The 22,191-nt window shown below is 44.1% G+C and overlaps 1 protein-coding gene across 3 annotated transcripts in view; it reads left to right on the forward strand.

Moving 5' to 3' along the window:
* The window catches only part of LOC141759297 (partitioning defective 3 homolog), a 432,434-nt gene that overhangs the window by 187,630 nt on the left and 222,613 nt on the right, over positions 1 to 22,191 (forward strand). For all 3 annotated transcript variants that reach the window (XM_074621247.1, XM_074621248.1, XM_074621249.1), the window contains 5 exons: positions 6,408 to 6,514; positions 8,244 to 8,327; positions 13,117 to 13,242; positions 17,030 to 17,254; positions 20,154 to 20,341. In XM_074621247.1, coding sequence (XP_074477348.1) covers positions 6,408 to 6,514; positions 8,244 to 8,327; positions 13,117 to 13,242; positions 17,030 to 17,254; positions 20,154 to 20,341 — 730 coding nt within the window. The remainder of the gene's footprint in view (positions 1 to 6,407; positions 6,515 to 8,243; positions 8,328 to 13,116; positions 13,243 to 17,029; positions 17,255 to 20,153; positions 20,342 to 22,191) is intronic.

The raw sequence follows: 22,191 nt of genomic DNA on the forward strand, positions 1-22,191 counted from the left end.
TCTTGTCACCGCTATGACCAGGTCATCCTACACACACTGCATATGCCATCCATCAGCAGCTGGTGAAGGCAGCTGCTCTATTTTGACAAGTCGGGATCATCTGCGGTTCAAATTTAGGTGACAAATCTTTGTGTCCAATGCCACGAAGCTTCTTTTAAACTGCTGATTGATTCAGCCAGATTCTGGCGCTGGTCACTACTCCCTTCTGGTGGGATAGAACACCAAAGATCCCAGAGACTTCAATGCAATGTGACGTGTGTTTGGATTGCAATTTTGACATGTTCGTCATCTCTTGTTAACCAAACTTTTGTTTTATGCACATATCTAATAATTATTTTGCGACCTTGCCTGAACCTGAGCGTTCGCGATATCTTAATAAATGAAAGTCAATCGCCGCCACGTCCCTTCAGTCTTCTCCCCGTCCAACACAGTGGCCGGATATTGCTTATCCAGACGTCTATACATATTTAATTGCATCCCGTTAGGCTAAGTGTTGTCTGTAAATAACCAACGTGTTAATAGCCAACTGTTTGATTTATAGGCTGAGATTTAGTTGGAGACGACAGTCTGATGCTGCTATAACATTAATGTATGACTGTATTACTGCAGCAGCCTCAAGCTAACGTTAGTCACCAGCATCAGCGATGACGCTATGCTGGTCTGGTCTATAGCTTGGAGCCATAAGGCCCCTCTATTTTACCGTTTTTAGGACATGGCAGCAGAATAAATCAGATATCAGCTTTTTGGGATTTATTGTTGGTGCAATCTACTACACAGCAACTCTTCGGCATAGCGTTATTACTATTGTAGGTTTGTTTAAAGTAGAAGTTTGGAGACATTTTTCCTGTTTACGCTGTTGCTGTCAATGAGGGACATGGGGCCGTGGTCACGAGAACCTACTCTGGATGAGGTATTGCCGGTCTGATGTATTGGTAATTGCTTTGTGAGGTCAAAGGAACTTTAACAGGACAATTAGGAGTTTTTCCCGGCAGCTTGTCTTTGTATGTCAATGCCATTGTGCAATGCAGCCATACACTGAAGTCCTTTTTCGGTCTTCTCTGTTGTACAGTGGTTTAGTCGAACTGCATTAACTGGAGGTAATGAGGGTACAATTATGGCTCCTTAACCTTTAGTGAGGGAGAGGAAAAAACCTCCGCCTCTGCTGCTTTGCTTTTTTTTCTCTTCTCCTTGTTACACCTCTGCTCACTGAAAACAGATCCTTTTCACATGTTGCCATCGTTTGTTACCTTTGGCTGGCGTAATGTTTCCACAAGGGGCGCGTGTCACCTCGCACAATTAATGTTTCATATTTGTAGCCGGCCCACATCAGGAGCAGGGCAGTCTTAGTAAATATTTCAACAGACATTTTTTGCTAAACGCTCCGATTCAATTGCTTGTTTCCTTTATTTATTTATTTTTTCATACAGCCAACACGCCACATTGTTCATTTTGCGATAATTCCATATCCTGTTTTTTTTTGCCGGGCACAGACGGCCCATTGTAAGGGGAGCGTGTGACATCGCCTGACAGCGAGGCCTCCTCCTGCACATGAAGCCGTCACACAGATGTGGCCCTATAGGAGGGGTGGTGGCCGGCAACACACCATTGGCTGTGACCTTTGACCCTGTCCTTGTTAAGCCCTTGACGCCAAAGATGGGCTCAGGAGGGAGTCCTCACCCTTCTCCCCCCCTCTTTCCCCCTAGCAGCTACATGTTGTACTTGCCCATGGCTAATGGCATGACACACTCACACACACACACGCTTACAGTAGGTGTCCTTTAGGACAGCGGTTGATGGAGGATGACAGCTCCTCAGCACACCCACCCTTTGCCCCAACCCCCAAGCACTGGGCTTCAATATATGTGTGTGTGAGCAGACAGCTGCTACCTCCCTTCCTCCCCTTCCTCCCACTCTTCGTCTCTCTCAGTGGTCCTCTCACCGTAGTATAACCTGTCCGTCCATTTGAAGGTAACAAGACTCTGCACTTTGCAGCTCTCCCGCTTCCTCTCTCTCTCTCTCTCTCTCTCTCTCTCTCTCTCTCTCTTTTCTTATATGACTCTCAATAATCTAATGCTGCAGCTGTCCGATGGCCAACCCTTTTGCTTTTTTGCTTCCCTTCATTGTTAAAGAGGCTGGTGGATTTTTTGGCCACAGATCAGGGCTCCAAGCCCTCCCTATAGTGCATGGAAGGAAGGGAGAGAGCGATGAGGGGAGTGAAGCAGAGAGAGAGAGAGAGAGAGAGAGAGAGCTATGAAAGAGTGCCGTGGAGAGTTGAAAAGCTTTGTTGCTTCCCCACTCCACTGGTTACCAAGGGATCAACAGGGTGCTAAAAGCACTCAAGGGAGGAAGAAATGGAGGGTTTTTTAGAGAGGGGGAAGTGTTAGATTCAGAATGATGGAGAGACAAAGAAAGAGAGAAGAGGGGCAGAGAGAGATGGATGTATATTTAGCCCGTGTCTCTCCTCGGCTGTCACTCAGTGCACGGCTTTGCCACTGACACGAGAACAGGCAATAAGTGGGCTGGCAGTGAATATAAAGAGATATGGCTTCTTCTTCTTCGTCTTCTTCTCCTGCCCCTGCTCTCAAGGAGACACTGACCCCTGCAACACTGACTCAACTCAGCCACTATATAGGAAGAAATCAGCAGCTACTCCTCAAGGACTTCACTGCCTGAAATGTCAATCTTAACAAGTAATTATGTATCGTATTCAGTCGTATGTGTTTGCGTGGGTTAGAGCGCAGTCTTTGTCCAGAGTCTCTAATGAAGAGGCTGAGCCCTTGCTGGTTGGATAGCCCCGTTTTTTGACTCTAATGAACCACGGTGGCCACTCAAGCACTGCCTTTTGAAACCAGTGTCAAGTGTCAATCATGTGTTTTCTGTTTATGGTGGAAATTTACTGGCAGATGAAGCGTGCTGTGCATTCAAATGTGAGAATGAAAACACTCACATTTGCTGAGAAATCACTGCTCGTACATCAAAACACGAGCACTTTACAAAACCAGCAGTGTAAGATGGGGTGTTTCAGCTAGATATTACAACGGTATGTTTCACTTCAAAGGTGCTAAACGTTTGTACAATTTTTCACAAAAAAACATTACAAATCCTGCCAAAGCATGTGAAATGATTCCACTTTGATTTCTGAAGTAATTCAACTGTTCCACAGATGTCCTTGGACAGAAAGTCAATATCGGAATCAGGAGGGTGTAAGGCGGATCGCTGCACTTGTATCAAGGAGAAAACAGTTAAGCAAGTTCTTGAAACAAGTGGAAATCTCACCCCGTTTGCAGATTATCCCGCTTTTAACAAAGCAACGGTTTTAATGAGGCTGATTTTACATAATATTTTCCGTCCCATTGCTCTCATTCACAACTCCTTTTCTCTCTCTTCTCGACTGCATTGCCAACTCACCCTGGTTCGCTCGCTCTCCTGAAATGTCTTTCTTTTAGTCCTTTGGTGTTGTTTTCACAGCTCCTCTCAGTTTTTCACACCAGTCGGCTGGAATATATACCTGAATAGAAATATCACCTTGCTCGAGTGCTTCTCTGATATCTACTCGTGGCATTTTTTTGGCGATTGTTCCTGTCACATTCACACACTCAACTCAGCTTGCACTGTGCTTTCGGCCTGGTGCGAGCGAAGGATCCCTTCACCTCGGTGCTCTGATACAGTGTCTTTCCTTACTTTACTTCTTCTTTGTTCCATCACATGACATATCTCTAGTTTTTCTTTAGGGATGCTAATTTTGAATTTCTTTTCTAACCGATAGCCGACCCTTGTTAACCGATTATTAACCGTTAACCGACAAGATTAGTGCGTTGCATGCAGCGGTGCTACTTTTAGTGCCTAACAAGCCACCCAGGTTTACAGGTTTAATCCATCATTTATCACCAGCTGCAGTGTATGTGCAAAAACAGACAACTGAGTCCCCAGTTCACCCATCCGGGAGAGTTACTGTAGCAGCTGTGACGCTGTGTGTATTGTCATGGACACATCATCTCCGCCGCATCATTTAGTTTGTCTGCCATGGCGTACTCTGTGAGCACGGTGTAACTTTAGTGAGTGTCCGGTCGAGAGACAGAGCGTGTGTGTGAGACGAGGGTGTACTCTTGTGAACCCGGCGTAACGATACCGAGTGTCCGACAGACCGTGTGTGTGACGGTGAGTATGGAGTTATCAGTAACGTCACAGCTGTGAGAGTAGCAGTGCAGTGTGTGTACAGTTTATTTCTCGGTGAATTTTATTTATTTATTTATTAATTTATTTGACAGGGACAATACATCTTCCCAAAAGCCAAGCTCCCATGTCTTGCTCGCCAGCCACCTGCTGATTAAAGTGAAGGCGGTTAGCCCTGGCCTTAGCAACAACACCGGCTTAGATTCTCTTCTCGTGTGCTGTTAAGGTGGACCATCTATTCTCCTTTAAGTGACGGGTCGCTCCTCTGAGATTTGCTCAGCTTTTTATTTAATATTTAATATTTCTTTTAACCTAAACCACACTTTTTTAATGTCGGTTGAACGGTGAATTATTAACATCCCTATTTTTCTTACATTTCAGCAGAAAGATGCTAAGTGGGAAATCACAACCCACTTTTAATCTACAGTAGCAAACTACCAGACAGGAGATTGTTGCTGAGAGCTACTGTTACTGGAGTTAATTACATGTCACTCTGTGTGATGATACACTGTGAATCAGCTCTCCTCTCAGATCCCTCCGTTGTCTAATGAGACAAAGACGTCGAGCACCATCGCCTCCTTCATTTTTCTTGCTGAACATGAAATTAAAGTATTCCTTTGGTTTCCACACCGTAGTGTCTGCCATTCTCATTATATAGCATATTTAATACAGTATATGGTCTTATATTTATTCTTCTTGTCCAATTTCACCTGTCGTCTCCACTCCCGTCTTTATTCATGGTTTCCCACAGGTGGTCAGGTCCTTTGTGCACAGCGTATATATGGATAAAAAAAATATCCAGCCAATCCACCTGGGGGGTTTTCATAAAAGGCTTTGTGAATAACGGGCCCCGCGAGGCACCCGGGACCTCAGCTGACACATAATTAAAGACTGGGCTGACTGATTGACTGACTCATTTTCATACGGAACGGTTAGAGAAGGGAAACAGACAGGTAAGGGCGAGTCGGGGTCTCTTTAGGTATAAACCGCCGATGAAAATTTCATGCCCCCCGCTCTTATAAATAAATAGCGGCGAGCGAGTCCCGCTGTGTCACGGCCCGCGTGTCGCCGAAGATATCCCGGGCTCTGAAAAGGGTTGAATCTATTTCCATAAAGAAACCAGAATGGCACAAGACCTATTTGGATGTGCTTGACATTTTAGTAAAAGAGAGAGAAAGAGGGAGGCGAGGGGGTAAGGGGCGGGGGGGGGGAAATAGCGGTGGCTAACAAAGCGTTTCAGCAGACCCTCCCAAGGAGACAACGCGCTGTCTGAGGGGCTGACAAGATCACACATACACACATACACACACACACACACACACACACACACACACACACACACACACACACACACACACACACACACACACACACAAGGATCAGCGGTTACTAACAGGACTGGAAGCAAACACCGAAATCACCTCGTCCTTTTGAATTTGAAATGTTCAGTGTGCTTATGACTTGTTGATGAATCTCCCCAGCTCCTCCCTTAACTAACCTTCAACAGAACTTGGAATTGAACCCTGTGTTATTAGATGATATGTCTCCCTCCTGTTCTACATGCAGCATGTCAGCACTGCATGGAAGTGCCCTGCTCAATCTGTACCATCCACATAAGGAGAGCTCAGATAAAGATTTTATAACCCATTAAGGAGAGCATGAAGCCGCTCTCGTTCCAGAGCCTAGTTAAGTCCTCAGATGTCTGGCCGGCCTGTAAAAAGCCACCGCCTCCCGGCCGCGCTGCCTAATGGCCCTCAAGGAAGATGAGTAAATGAAATGAAGAGAGTGAGAGAAACAAATGACAGCGGGCGCAACCACTTTCCTTCGCTATAGACCCCGATCGCATCACCGCAAAAAAAAACCCGCTGGCGGGTGCCACGCCCCAGGCCAGACCTGATTGATTGAGCGGGAGCAATCGATCAGGGCCACTTTGTCACTACGGTCCCTGAAGTTTTTTGGCTGGGGAATGATGTTTCTGTGCCGCTCGTCTGTACTCTGCTGAGAGTCTCTTTTGATTTAGAATTGAGGCCGTTACTTGTTCCTGCAGGTAATTGGATTAAAAGCCAGGAGGAGAGAGAGAGAGAGAGAGAGAGAGAGAGAGAGAGAGAGAGAGAGAGAGGGAGACGCAGCCACAGCCAAATAGAAAGAATGACATTGAGAGTGTGAGTCTTTTACTATGCTGGAACAGTCTTTTAATGATTTATCCTGTCTTTCTTTCTTTCGTTCTTTTTCAGGAGGAGGAGGAAGAAGAGCGAAGGAGACACGAAAGGAGGATTGAAAGGATAGAGCCAGTAGGGAGGGCGGACTCCTCATTGGAACATTCACCTATGTTCAGTCTAGAGTGAGTGATCCCCAACAACCCCCCGACCACCTATACACCATACAGTATGTCTTTGGGTTGGTTCACCCAAATTACAGATTGGTATCTACTACTAGGGCTGTCAATCGATTAAGATATTTAATCCCGATTAATTGCGTGATTGTCCATAGTTAATTGTGATTAATCGTAAATTAATTACACACTTTATCTGTTCAAAATGAACCTTAAAGGGAGCTTTGTCAAGTATTTAATACTCTTATCAACATAGGGGTGGGCAAATATGCTGCTTTATGCAAATATATGTATATATTTATTATTGGAAATCAGTTAGCAACACAAAACAATGACAAATATTGTCCAGAAACCCTCACAGGTAGTGCATTTAGCATAAAGAAATATGCTCAAATCATAACATGGCAAACTCAAGCCTGACAGGCAACAACAGCTGTCAGTGTGTCAGTTTGCTGACTTGACTATGACTTGCCCCAAACTGCATATGATTATCATAAAGTGGGCATGTCTGTAAAGGGGAGACTCGTGGGTACCCATAGAACCCATTTTCATTCACATATCTTGAGGTCAGAGGTCAAGGGACCCCTTTGAAAATGGACATGCCACTTTTTCCTCGCCAAAGTTAGTTTAAAGCTTAAAGTTTAAAGTTTAACGTTTAAAGCTAAGTTTGCAGCATTATTTAGCCTTCTTGGCGACAAGCCAGTGTAACATGGTTGGTACCAATGGATTCATTATGTTTTTTAGTTTCATATGATGCCAGTAGCTTCACTCTAACTTTAAAACTGAGCCTGCTAGGACCAAAAGAATCGCGAGTTGCTTTAATGCGTTAAAGAAATGAGTGGCTTCTAAAACAAATTTGCGTTATTATCGAGTTAACTTTGACAGCCCTAGTATCTACCCATGTTGATAGGTTTTGTCTCATTTGTCCAGATAAGAGATGTCCTCCTCTCACATGTCTGCCACCACAATAGAATTTAGTCTGCAGTGCTGTTACATTTTGATAAATACCGCAGCAAAGTGTTCCTGTTTTCATAGGAACTACTTTCTACACTAGAATAGTCTCCATGAAAACTGGTTTTAATAAAGAGATAATAAAACACAAACCATATGCATGGCTAGATCACACCAGAGCTAAGGAAGAAAACATGTATTTTTTTATAATTTGGGTGAACTGACCTTTTAATTCACCACAGTGATACCAGAAAGGTTAATAATTGCCACAACATCATCCCTAAACACAACCATATTACCATATGACAATGGCAACACAAAGCATACACGAAGACCACGCCTTCCTCCATCAACACCATCACACACATCTGCATCAACGGCCGCTCGTGTTCATTTGTCTTCACGTCTTTATCTACACAAATTAACCTCCTCCTCCTCCTCCTCCTCCCCACACGTTTTTCAATTAATCTGTTCTCTTTTAGCACAACAATCTGATCTTAATCACTTAATTGGAGTCTCCATTTGGGCCCCTAATCGACCCCGAGGTCCACCAGTCTGACTTTGTAATGGATGACTTTGTATAGACAACACAATGCAGGCTCCGCCAATAAGGCCGCACCAACCCCCTTTATCCCATACATCCCATCAACGTCTTGTCATGTTTGAGTGTGTTGTCCTTTATATTCTACATTTTCTTGTCGTAGCTGTTGTTTTTTTATTCATGCATGTCTCCCCCTGCCTCCTCCCTCTTCTCGTCCCCTCGGCCTCATCCATCATCGTCCTGCAGAGGCCTGCTCAAGCCGGTCGAGGTGTCCAACGCTGGAGGGCCCCTGGGGATCCACGTAGTGCCCCTCAGTACGCACGATGTCAGGTAAAAGAACAATCTGAGAATCAATGCAGCTTAGTGTACAACTATAGCTAGTTATAGCTTCACCATCCAATATGTCTCCTGCATCCTTTGGTTGAAGTTTTGCTTCCTTTTTACTTTGACTCATCATTTCACTTTTCATTCTCACTCTCTGCTCTCTGTTCTTTTCTTATTCACCTCTTTTTACATGTTGCTCCAGGCTGTCCTTTTCACTGACTCTGATTCTTCCGGCCATCTTTTTTTAATTTTTTTATTTTTGCGAGCCTCACTGCTGAAACACCACGCACATACCCAGCTCATACCCGAAAGCTCTGAAGCCCCCAGTGGGAAGGAGAACAGATGAAAGCAGCTTTTTGCACTTGACTGCACAGTTTCTTTCCAAGTCGTATTCTGCTTTTCTTTTATCCTAACCTATGTCCTCAGTCACAACGGTGTCCGCTCTGCCTTGAAGGTGATTCAGACATGCTTTCTTTTGCCTTTTTTTTTTTTTTTTTTTAACCGACGAGGAGTGTCGATGACAGGGGACAAAGAGGAGGAATGCATCCCAGTTTACAGTTATTCCAGAAAAAAAAAAATAAAGGGCAGAGGAAGTGGCCAGATGTAATCAAACTAAAAGCTTGTGTATAACACTGATCCCCGCTGCACGCCAAGGGACTGGCACAGCACCAAGGTGAATGTGACTACTCAGCGCTGGCTGGGAGAGAGAGGGAGGCGAAAAGACAAAGTGAGGAGATGGAACGGGATGACATTTGAGGGAGAGAGAGGATGGCTGTCATTGAAGATTGCTGCGTGTCATTTTCTTTTGGGACACTAATCCCATTGCTGTTTATAAGCAAGTGTCAGGAAACTATATTTAGCTTTGACCTCGTGCGATTGACTCCCTCAGAAGCTGTGACACTTTGAGTTATCCTGAGTCAGAGGAGGAAAGTAAATGATTCACGGTGAGTCCCACCAAGCAATATTACTTAAATAAAGTTGAAATCCAGCTATATATGAGACATGCTATAGAGTGCTCCAGGGATGACATGTTTTTGTAGGCCAACCAGGATGTTAGCATCGCACTGGTTCCCTCGGAAAAAGCGCCAGATTTTTCCATTGGGATTTGGATTATTGCTGAAAATACGCTCTGTGGCAAACAAACGTTTATGATACGTGCATATTTTGTTCAGCAAGATAATCTCCACAAACGCCAACACCACTTTTCTGATTTTTGAAGTGGGAATGCAATCACCAGAAGTGGAACGCTAACGTTGGGCTATAAACAAACACAATGAGGCGTGATGGCGTTTAGTTGTCTCCTTTTTAAGACACGTAAAAGCTTCAAAATTCACAAGTGGTATATTTACTGACTTATTTTTGTAGAACAAAACGTTAAAATCTCTTCAGTATGTGTTAACAAGCACAGACCTTATTTCAGGCATCTAAGTAAAAACCCATTGACTTCCAGACGAGGGAACAGGAAGTGCTAAAATGCATTTCTGGGTTTTTAGGACTCGTTCCTGAAGCACTCAGCTCCTCTGTATCCCCACAAAAATCAAACTGCATCTTGCAGGATACAGTGGTGATGCTGCACGGCACCGTCTTCTCCATCAGCTAAGGTCATTACTAATAGCCATCAGAGCCTTCAATTAACTTCAGACATGATAAGACTTAGCGTCTGGTCAGTGGGAGGATGCTAATGGCCTGGTCCAGCTCCTTCCTGTGTGCTGTGTGCGCTAGGACAGGAGGCATTAGACTCAGTGGGCTGTCATTAGCGTCTAGACCAGGGCCACGGGGGTCAGACAGCCAGCAAAACCAGACAGCAAACAAGGAACTGCAGGCGCTCCAGCGTCGGCTGTTCGCATTCTGCTCCGCTGTGCTGACATCAAGTTAGATCCAAGCGGGGAGGGGGAGACAGCTGCAGGAGAGAGCTTAGAGACTCCAGCAGACAGTATCTCTTTCTCTCTCACACACACACACACATGCACAGATCCTTACCTGTACAGTATGAACTTGCAGTTTGTGGACTCACATGACCGGTGTCTTCCCACACAGAGTCTCGCTGTCTCATTCTTTCTCTTACACAAACAGCTTGGGAGCAGTGCTGATCTACCTTGAATGCTGTGCACACATAGATGTACTGTACATCTGCACACACACACACACACACACACACACACACACACACACACACACACACACACACACACACACACACACACACACACACTGCCGAGTCCCTCGCAGATGCATTCTTTGCTTAATGAACTTCTCATTCCATGACCAGTTTCAATTGTAAACAAACTGCGGACATAATTGCCGTGCATAAATGGATCCTGATTGGATTATTATTTGATTAAAGGCAGTGGATGAGAGCAGGTGGCCTCCTTCAAATCATCTCTCAGCACTGCCGCCCAGCCACGAGATGGAGTTAAACCATACAGTGCATACATGTACAGTACAATGCTGATTTTTGTGTTTTAGGAACAGCAGGCCTGGTATTTTTTCCTCCAAAGTTTGCACAAATTTTTCTAACTACAAACTCTTTGTGTTTATATCTGACGCCTAATTTATTCACTGACTTACACCCAGTGAGAATGCCATTTAGATTTTGCTTCAACTCTCCTGCTTTCCTCAAGAACCTGATAAATATCTACAAAAAAAAAGCCACCAGTGAGATGGAGAGGAATTGAGAGGACGGCAGTGCATTACAGTCATCACAATAATAGTGCTTTTACAAAATCATCATCTACTTCAAATCTCTAAAAGATGCCGCTTTATCCCCAATCCTCCCTGCCTGCTGCTTTGAATACTGATCGGGGATCAACCAAAACTCCTTTATCTACTGTCTGCTACCAGATCAGGAGTCATTAGAGTGTGTCCACGCTGTAATCTCCATTCGCAATACTTTGTTTTCAAGCTGCCAACACTTATGGAGATAAAGCACAATCATGTCCGCTTCCACACGGCCCGCAATTACTCTCCGCTCAACACACTTAAGCTGACCTGGCAACGCCGGCTCCGACACCGAGGAAGAGGGAAGGGCCTTTTGCGATCTTTAATTTCAACTTAATGCCGAGCCATTTACCCCCATTGAGGAGCTGAGATGAGTCTGCGGCGAGAGCGTGGATGTCCACATTATGCAGCCAATTAGGGCAATGTTCTGAGAGTGGCCCCGTTTGGCTGAAATGCTAAAGAGCTCCGCAAAACTGCCCTTGACGTCTGCGGTAAACAGGGTCACAATTTAAATGTGCTGTTGTTTATGTGTCCAGTGAAACGACAGGAAGTAGCTGAAAATGATGAAAAGCACGTAGCTTATGCCCTTGCCACTGATAAGCTGTTTATTGCAGCGTGATTCACTATTTCTTGCACATCCTAGTTTGGCTTCTGAATACTTTTGGCTCTGATATATTTCATCATTATTTTTAATTTCCCAAAAGTAAGCCTCCAAACTTTTTTGTCAGTTTATGCAAGGACGCCAAACGTTTGCACTCAGTCAGTCTACCTGCTACCTCAGGCATCTGACGCCTTAGAGACGGATGGAGTTTGTAGTTGTGCTGTGCGAGCGCGCATCAGATCTCTTTGCATGCGGTTATCCTCAGGGCCTAAAGCCCCAAGGAGCTCACTGATGTATTTATTTAGAGGAGGGAGTGAGGAGGGGGGGGGTGGGGGTATTTAAAGGTAAAGGTTGCTTTTTTTTTTTGAAGGGATTGCTGAGATGGCACCGCCGTGGAACTGCTCGGGTATTTATTACAGCACTGCCGGCTCTCGTCTTAAGCTCCAGCGAAGGAAAACTGCAGCGATTCTTCTGAAGCCATAAGATGATCTCTTAGCTGTTGGTCTGGATTACCTCAGACAACCCGCCCTGTCATTCTCTCAAACCTGCACACAGAAAGGCACACAGAGCGGAGGACAGAGGACACAGGTTTTAAAACTTTGTTAGCAATGTGGTGTTTCTCCGGAAAAATGCAGGGGTTTATTCAAGCTTAAAGTTTGGAAAGTTTACTTTTGGTGAATACAGACCATTACAGCTGGGCTAAAGTTACTTTAGTAAACTTAGTTTCTAAATAGTAAAGTTAAAGGGACTCTCTGTAAGAATCAGAAATTGCTTGTTAACAGTGACACCTGTACTCCCACAACTCCAGTGTTCGGTGCTCAGAGTCTGAGTTGTGGTGAGGGCTTGTCGTTTGTTGGTGTTAGCGGACTCCGTGAACGGTAGCTATGGTTGCACACTGTTAGCCCTGAAGGCACTTGCGAGCGCACATCTGTTGGATTTTCAGGCCTGGATTCTTCAAATTAAAAGCAATCTATAGGTCGATAGAGGAAACCCAGAAAGTCGTAGAAGGTCTCATTTTTTGGGTTAGGTTTCAACCTGTTCACACATTGGCAATAAAAAAACGTGTTAAAAGTTACATACTGTTCCTTTATTTACTTTCCCCAAAATCTGGGAGGGAAAAAAACTACACGCAAAATGTGCAGCACTTTGTTGCACTGTTGTTTTATAACTTATAAATCTCTAGGTCTTAAAAAACAACCAATATGTACTCTGGATAACTAAGAGATTTACTTCATTCTTGGATAATGCTCATCACCTAGTTTATCTTTATATTCCCTCCTTTTCCCTCCTCCATGCCATCTCTTCTAGTCTCCTATGGACAGTCATTACCTTTTTAAACATAAGGATGCAGGGGACAAAGCTTGCAACTTGCTGCCTGCTGTTCGGTATATTGCTCTGTGACCATGTGTGGTGTAATTGATACAGTATGTGTCTAAACGATGTGTTATCTGTGACCTGTTGTGTGATCATTTCCAGGACTCAGGGCTTGCTGGTGAAGCGTCTGGAGCGCGGGGGGAAAGCCGAGCAGGAGCGTCTCTTCCAGGAGAACGACTGCATTGTCAAAATCAATCAGGCGGACATTCGCCACCTGCGCTTCGAACAGTAAGCTCTTGATTATCTTTTCCTACATAATAAACTCCGAAGTTCCCACTAACTTTTCAGATCATTTCAGTATGTCTTCTTTCTTGCCAGGTGCACTGAATGCCGTGCTGATTTTAATTCCTTTCACTCTCTTCCAAAAGCTAGGACACACACAGTGTTATCCTGAAGCGCTGTCCACTCCAGTTCATACGGAGAGAGCTCTGTGTCGGACATTAAGTGCAGCGACAGTAAATAGTGTTGCCGTTGATAAGTGGAGCCCAAACTTCAAGGAGACGTGACACCCACGCGGCCGCACAATAAAACAGAAATATTACTGACTTTGTCGGCCTCCCTGTAATCGGTCTCAGTGACCTGCAGTCCTTCACCGCCGCTTCGCCCTGTGAACCAAAACCGCCTACACTCTTCTCTCCATTCATTTCTATCGATTCATCGCTCCCCTTCATTTCCTAAAGTGGAATGAAGATATAAACCTGGGACTTTTTCCACCCATTTAAGCCACCCTTCTCCCTCACACACACGCACATGCGCTGACACAGTTACACTTAACGTCTTATCTACACTTGTGTGTGTCTGTGTGTGTCTGTGTGTGCGTGTGTGTATGTGTGTGTGTGTCAGGCTAGGTAATAGATTGCTTCTCCTCCAGGCTGGATTCTGGAGGCAGTGTACCGGAGGTCTGCTCCGCTCTTTCCCTTATCATCCACTCCTCCACAGGAAGAAATAGCCCGGATTCCTGCTGAGGAAGGCCCAGCCTACAGTCATACTGGGCTGGACATAGTCATCTAAAACCACTGGGCTTAGAGCCACCCTGCTGGATGACTGACACAAACCAAGTTTGGAACCCCTCTGTTTCCAGAAGTAGAGTCGGAGACTACACAGTTTTTCTTGGACAACTATGTCACTGTTAAAATCAGGGCTGTCAAAGTGAATGCGATAATAACGCGTTAACGCAAATTCGTTTTAACGCCACTAATTTCTTTAATGCATTCATTAGCGTTTTTTAAGGTATAGCGGGCTGAGTTTTAAAGTTAGAGTGAAGATACTGGCATTAGGTGAAACTATAAGTACTAGGGAGTCCATTGGTACCGACCACGTCACACTAGCTTGTCGCTAAGGAGGTTGAATAACGCTCCAAACTTGCGCTAAATCTTGCAGAGGAAAAACTGTTATGGCCATTTTCAAAGGGGTCCCTTGACCTCTGACCTCAAGATATGTGAATGTAAATGGGTTCTATGGGTACCCACGAGTCTCCCCTTTACAGACATGCCCACTTTATGATAATCACATGCAGTTTGGGGCAAGTCATAGTCAAGTCAGCACACTGACACACTGACAGCTGTTGTTGCCTGTTGGGCTGCAGTTTGCCATGTTATGATTTGAGCATATTTCTATGCTAAATTAAGTACCTGTGAGGGTTTCTGGACAATATTTGTCATTGTTTTGTGTTGTTAATTGATTTCCAATAATACATATATACATATAAATATAAATATGCATAAAGAAAGCATATTTGTCCCATATCCCATGTTGATAAGAGTATTAAATACTTGACAAATCTCCCTTTAAGGTACATTTTGAACAGATAAAAAATGTGCAAACAATTTGCGATGAATCGCGACTAGCTATTGACAATCATGCGATTAATCGGGATTAAATATTTTAATTGATTGACAGCTTTAATTAAAAGGTACAGTGTGTGGGATCTGGCAGTATCTAGCGGTGAGGTGACGAGATTGCAACCAACTGAAGCCTCTCCCGTGTTGGAGAACTACAGCGGCCAACGTGAAAACATGAACGGCTCTCTCTAGAGCCATCTGTAGCAGAGCCAGTGCGTAGAGTTTGTATGTACATGGGAAGTGAGTGGTGAAGCAAGAGAGAGAGAGAGAGAGCGAGTAACGTTATGGACTCCGGCCCAAGCAGGAAAAGTTAACAGAGTTTGGTTTGTCCGTTCTGGGCTACTGTAGAAACATGGCGGTGCTACATAGCGGACTCCATGAAGAGGACCTGCTCCCTATGTAGATATAAACGGCTCATTCTAAGGTCACGAAAACATGATTCTTATTATCAGATAATTATTCACCAAAGAAAACTTATTAAAATTATATTCCAATTCTGCTATTAGATCCCCCTAATTGTTACACACCGGTCCTTTAAAGTGCACTTAGCATAACCAACTTTGGCAAAGATAAGAAAAGCTCCTCATCAGCTTGTAAAACTCCAGACTATCACAGTTACCTTACCACATTATATTAATGTGTTCATCCGACCGTGCACAATGCCACGAAGGTTTGAGGATTTTTTTTTTTTTTTTTCTTTTCAAAACGATACTATTGTCATTAGTAAACATCCCAGTCTCCTTCCAAGCCTTTTCTACTGTGAAAGAGGCTTACAAACCAAATCCACTAGGGAGTGATGTTTTGTAGCGTTCCACACTTACCTCCCCCCCGCCACATCCCCACCACCACCTCCCTTGCCAAACACACCCTCCTCACCGGCATCCAAATGCATATGATGTTTGTGATTCTGCATAAAAATGAGGTGAAGGAGCTAAACTTTCCTCCCTTTCTGCCCCCCTCGCTCCTCTCTCATCAACCTCCCCCCCCCCATTGATTGTGCATCGCAGAGAGCGACAATTTAAAGTGATAGTCTAATCTCCTTGGATTGTTTTGCATGGGTAAATATTTTGAGGCGCTTAATCTAACTGAATGTAATGATGCATTGATGGGGTAATTTATTATTCAATCAGGCTCGCGTGGAGGCTGATTACTGGAGTGATGGCACTGTATATGTGCAGGTGGGAACATTTGCGCACAAACACGCACACACTCTTACCCCCTCGGCGTGCACATGTGAGTGTTTTCTTTTCAAATTACCATAAGAATAAAGATGGGAGAGACCAAATCCCGCAGAAGTGGCTCGGTATACGGCGTGCGCGCCTTCGCCTCCGTGACACCGCTCGAATGAAGTGCTGTCTGTCGTGGCAGAAGCAGCTTAGCGGCTGTCATTTGGATAGAATCAGCATGGTATTATTGGCGTGGTAATGGGGGTCTGGAAACAGGAGGTGGGTTTGTTGGTATCCAGAAAACCCAGCGCTTCTTTGGGCCCTTATGCTGCGGCATGGCTCGCTCCTGGCCAGCCTATCTATATGCTAAGTGCCACCCGGCAAACCAGACTAAACAATTCTTGCGTCTGGGAATCATGTTGAGCTCTTGTCTCGGCTTATTTGGCCCCACAAGTCGCATGAGACTGAGTGTGTGTTTTGGCTATTTTTTCTTATTTTGTGCGTAAAGAGTGAAGTGTGTGTCTGCTTACTTTGGAACCTCATTGTCTGGAGAGCTTCCTTGATGCATGATTCATCATCTCTGGTCTGATTGTTGAGTCAACTCATGCCCACACACAAACCCACAGACTGCTATTGTAGAGAGACTTATACACTCCTCATACAGTATCTTTCACTGGTGTAATATAGACTACACAATATATAATGTTTCATCACTGACTCACCGTTCTTATCTCATTGCTGTCGCGATGCTGGTAATTATAGATAATGTAATTTTCTGTCCTCTGCTGCTACGCGGTGAGTAGCCCTGCGATTAGCCATGCTAACCTCAACTCTCCCTATCGCCTCTCAACATACAGCACCACCCTTATCCTTCTATATCTGTCAAGCTATGATAGCACATTACTGCACTTGTATCTCTTATCATGTTAAAGCTAATTCATTTCTGTCTGCATGACCTACCCACTCTCTCTCTCTCTTTCTCTCACTCTCTCTCTGTACCACCTCCAGAGCCCAGAACATCTTCAAGCAGGCCATGCGCGGCACGGCCATCCTCTTCCACGTGGTTCCCGCCGCCATGAGGAGACAGTTCGAGCTGCTGTCGCTCCAGAGCGAGCTTAGCCCCCAGCCCAACAGAGTCCGCTTCAGCCAAGTCTCTCTAAACTCGGGGGACACGTCCAGTTCGGTGGGGGGGCCGACGCACAGATCTGGACCACAACCGGGCCAAAACCACGAGTATGTTTTAAGAGTTGCCTTGTGTATCCCTATCCAGCAAACATGTTGCTGTTTGAGTCGATGTTAAGACAACCTACACAGAATTTGAGAGCCAGATGAAAGCGCGACGCACGGCACCATTAAACGTAATAAGGCTAATAGGGATGCACCGATCTGACTTTTTCAGTCCCGGTATGGATAGCGATACCTGGGCTTTGGGTATCGGCCAATACAGAGTACCGATCCGATACGTAACTGATAATGTACAGCAAGTCGGTGATTGTTGTGAAATAAACCCCGACAAGTGCCGGTTTATTTCATAATAATGACCTGCTAGCTGTACATTATCCCGGTTATTACACGGCTACTTACTTAAGAAATCAATAATTTGACACAAAAATGGTCCGCCAGAGTCCAACATCAGAACTGCAACCATAGCAACGGTCTGTCATAAAGAAATACCGGACCGTAGAATGCTGTGATTGACCAATCAGAATCGAGTATTCAACAAAGCCATGTAATAACAGTGTTTAATTAATAAGCTGTATGCCTCACTGTGTGGACGTGACTGGGATCATTATTTTATGTGTAAGGCAACATCAGGGTTGAGTTAAATATTGTTTTATAAAACAAAATGTAACAAATAAATACATAGATATACATTTATTGAATTCTTATTTATCAATAAAAAAAATCTTCAAAATTAACAGGAATTACAATTGAGATTTTAATGCAGCAACAGATTGGACAAAAAGTAAACAGGAATTAAAATTCAAGGATATGATGTATATATTGAAAAACATGAAATTGAATTAAATGGATCGGCCCAAATGTCATCGATCTAGCCATTTGAGTCAGTATCGGCCCGATATCTGATCCGGTATTGGTGCATCCCTAAAGGCTAAACAGTCTCAGGCTCCCAGTGAATGCAATTGTGTTTTAATTACACCAGTCAATGACTTTTCCTTAATATGTTCACTGTGAATCCATCAATGTTTAAAAGCTACTCAATAAAAGGCAAGAGAGCAGTTTAATAATAATTTCTACCTGAGACCTCCAGGTTTGCATCGCTGATCATCTTGTTAAAAGCCCATTTCATCCGCCCGTGGTTACTATTAATTTCTGTAATGTCTTTGGCCTAATTCCAGAAAGCTAAACATGTGGGTGTTTATCAAGTAGGTACTTGTCTCTGGGTTTACAGACCTAATATCAATCATATAAATTCATAAATCCTCTATTCATTCTCTGTATGTTACATTTAGTCATTCATTACTGCACAGAGATAATCATTTAATGTTGAGACATCCTTATTGTGCATCATACATTATTACATTATAGTAGCTTGACAGATAATGGCCATAATGTATATGCAGGGCACAAAGGTCTGCTCACTGTTAGGCTCCAAATAAATACTTTATTTCTCTTTTTCTCTTTCACAGTTGCCTGAGGAAGTTCTTGCGGATTGAAATGTTGCCTTGAAAAGAGAAAAAGAAAAAATAATCTATTTATTTGCAGCCTAACAGTGTGCACACCTCCTTTGTGCCCTGCAGTTTAGTATTTTTTATCTTGCACCTGAGTGTCTTTGCCTGGATGTGCACACACTTGGTCTCTCTTTCTATATGTATGTATATGCTCAATTTACAACAGCACTTATTATTATTATTATTATCTTACATTGACAAGATACAGAAGAGAGAATTGAATCCAATCAGCAGGGCACAATGTCAGAGCTTTCACAAAATAACAATCCTAACCCCATGAACAATTTGTCAACCAATAAATTATTGACTAGACCAGGGCTTTTTGACCAACCGGTCGATCCATGGAGCAGGCAGGGTCAGGCCTACATGTCTGTTGTCCTAAGCTGCTGTTACCATCATTATTTCCAATAGTGACCCAAAAGGCATCCAGATACTTGTCCAAAACATGTTCTAACCAGAGTAGTGCACTCAGTACAGCGCAGATCTCCATCAGGAGTGTTTGCAACGACCACTGCTGTAATGTTTGATTGAAAGAATACAACCTACAATTAACCCCGTCTAGACCGCAAGCATATTTTACTCGCACGTCTCACGCAACAGATACACTCTCATTTTAATCTTAGCAACTGTCAGTTTACGGTCAAAATGAACAGAAACTTTCAGTCCTGCTGTGTGTTTAATTCCGTTAGCTGTTAGCTCTGTTAGCCAAACGCACTGCAGGACTCTGCTGCCCATCGGGTGCTAACAGAAGACGCGCTTCGTTGCAGTCAATGCTCGGTTCAGTTTATCATTTGCTAAGCAATGGTTATACATACATACATATATACATGCATACATACATACATACATGCAATTGTCTTACCTAGGCGTACAAATCAAGAAAGGAACAATTTGTAATCCATAGCGTAAACAAGAGGAGTCCAAACTGAAGCAGGTGTTGATCACTTGTGGCCCCGACAGACCGGTCAAGAGTAGCGAGGAGTCAGCAGTCAAAGATGTCAAACAGTCAATAAAATATGTCGCCAATGAAATATGTTTTCAAAAAGTGTCAATCACTGCAACCATGAGAGGTCCTTGAGAATGCAGTCATAAATGAGCACCAAAAATATTAAGCTGATGAGTCCAGCATTATGCGAGATTAGCTGTGGACAGACAGACACAGAGATGCACTCACATGCACAACCAAATACATAATCTCCTGGTGGAGGTAAAAACATGATGTTTCGTCATAATATTATGATAAAAAAAGTTTGTTCTTGTTCGGGTTGTTTTTGAAATGTTGACCTACTACTAGTTCATTAACAAAAATACAGAAAATATCAAAACAGCATTCTGGAAATGTCCTCAACTTCTGCTTTCCTTTCAACCACAATATCTAAAAGTCTATTTCTGTTGGTAAAAAAAACAAATGAAACCTTGATATTTGTCTTGCTCTGTAGCCACCAGGGATCCCTGGCAGGAAGCACCCCGGAGCAGAACCGACGGTACGCCACGTTACCCCACACCTTGGTCTCCAGGACCTCTTCAGCCCCCTCCCCCTCCCTGCAGCGCAGGGTAAGCACAAACCCGTCCAACAGCTCCTACCTGAAGAACAAAGGACGCAAATTCAACATCCAGCTGAAGAAAGGTAAGAACCAGCAGACACACGAATGCATGATGTAAAATCTTTTCATTTTCACGAGACCAGCGCATGCAGCGCTCCGACCGTTCTCCCGACCTTTTAAATTCTCTCTGCTTTACGTTTGTGTGGTATTTTGGCAGCCAGCGCAGAGATCTCATTCAAATGAAGCAGCGTAAAGCGAGTTGTTGGTATTTTGGTGGAAATTGGGTCCAATTGGACATCTCAGAACCATGTCTGTTTCTGGTGCAGTCCACTGTGTTTACCTTCATTAAATCATTTGCAAATGATCACCCCACACACTCTACACACATCAGACCGGTCCATTGTAACTCTGTATTCTGGCCGTTTAAACGAGACATCGGATTACCGGAGCTCGTTAATCCCGTGCATCACAGCCTCCTTTCCAACTTTTTTTTTTTTTACAAATCTAACGCTACTGCTCTGCATCATCCAGAAAACAATATGACTTCCTGAAGAAGCCAATTTGTTGATCTAGTGGCATCATGCGTCACTGTGATTGGCACAGCTGTTTCAGAGCGACGAGACACAGTGATGTGACTGGCTGAGAATGTATTTATTATTCAACTTTCTGCCAGCCCTCATTTCCCCTTAAAATAGGGCCCAGAAGGGACTGACAGTGGTTTGACTTCGCTTGCAACCGAGGAAAAAAAGAATATCCATGTGTGGACAGATTAGAACCGCTTCTGCCAGCATTGCTGCCAATCTCCTCGTTGACAAATTACATCCACTCTCTCATCAGAGAGCTGTAGAAGAGCTCTGTGTAACAGATAGTATTACAGCATCAAAGAGCAGATTCTATTTTGCACTTCAAGGTTCATTTAATGATATTGTAAAACACAGGGTTGCGCAGTTGCAGTCGTAGAAATGCAGCTATAGTCCCTTTATGCTACATAAGAAAAACAAAAAGCAGAACTATTTTTTATGGTGGAGGGTGGAGGATGAGTTGGAGTTGAGGAGTCTCACAGCCTGAGGAAAGAAAGTGTCTCCTGAAGTTCACTTTCAGACACAAACATACAGTTTTACTATTTGAATCATCAAGTAGCTGATGTGACAACCATAAAGTAGTGCATCCTTCAAGGGGAGAGCAGATGCACATAACACCTGTCTCTCTCTCTCTCTCTCTCTCTCTTTCTATTCCTGCCTCCATCACCCATCTTCCACTCTGTCACCCTTCTTTAATCCTCATTGAGACAAACCGTCTCATCATCTGTATGCATTTATTTTCTCCGGCGTAAACAATAGGTTGAGGAGGGAGACAACCTTAAATCTTTCAGGAAATATTCAAAAATCTCTCCTTGCCTTTGGGCTGTGTTTACGCGAGCAGGCCAAAAGCAAACACAGATCAACCGCTTCTTGAAAACAGAGTTTGTGGTTTGATGCCCTCCGGCTACATCACCACGCTCTTGTGGTCGAAATATTAAGATTCAGCAATCAGTCTGCTTCCAGCTGTGGTCGGTTTTGTTTGTTGACTTGGACGGGCCTTTGATACTGGAGCGCTTGTATATCTTAGCCAACCATTGTGGTGAGTTTACTGCCAGACTCCATCTCGTTTTCATCACTTCTCTATCTTTATATGAATTGACGAGCAGTTGGTTGTAAAATGAACTGGCGCTGAGGTGACTCGCCTACTCTTTTGTCTCTCTCTCTTTGCTGTCGGAGGGAGCAGATGTTAAGTCGAGAGCTGGCACCGAGGCCGTAGCAGCGAGCTTCAGGGAATAGTGCGGCAGGCGAGGGCAGCGGCGCAGGCTAAATGCAACGTGCTCGGGGGAAATGCAGTCACAAGCCGCTCCTAATATGTTTGGCGAAGGTCTCCGACTGCTGCCGGCAGAGTTTCA

The sequence above is a fragment of the Sebastes fasciatus genome, chromosome 21 (assembly GCF_043250625.1).
Source record: "Sebastes fasciatus isolate fSebFas1 chromosome 21, fSebFas1.pri, whole genome shotgun sequence".
In the NCBI taxonomy this organism is placed as follows: Eukaryota; Metazoa; Chordata; class Actinopteri; order Perciformes; family Sebastidae; genus Sebastes; species Sebastes fasciatus.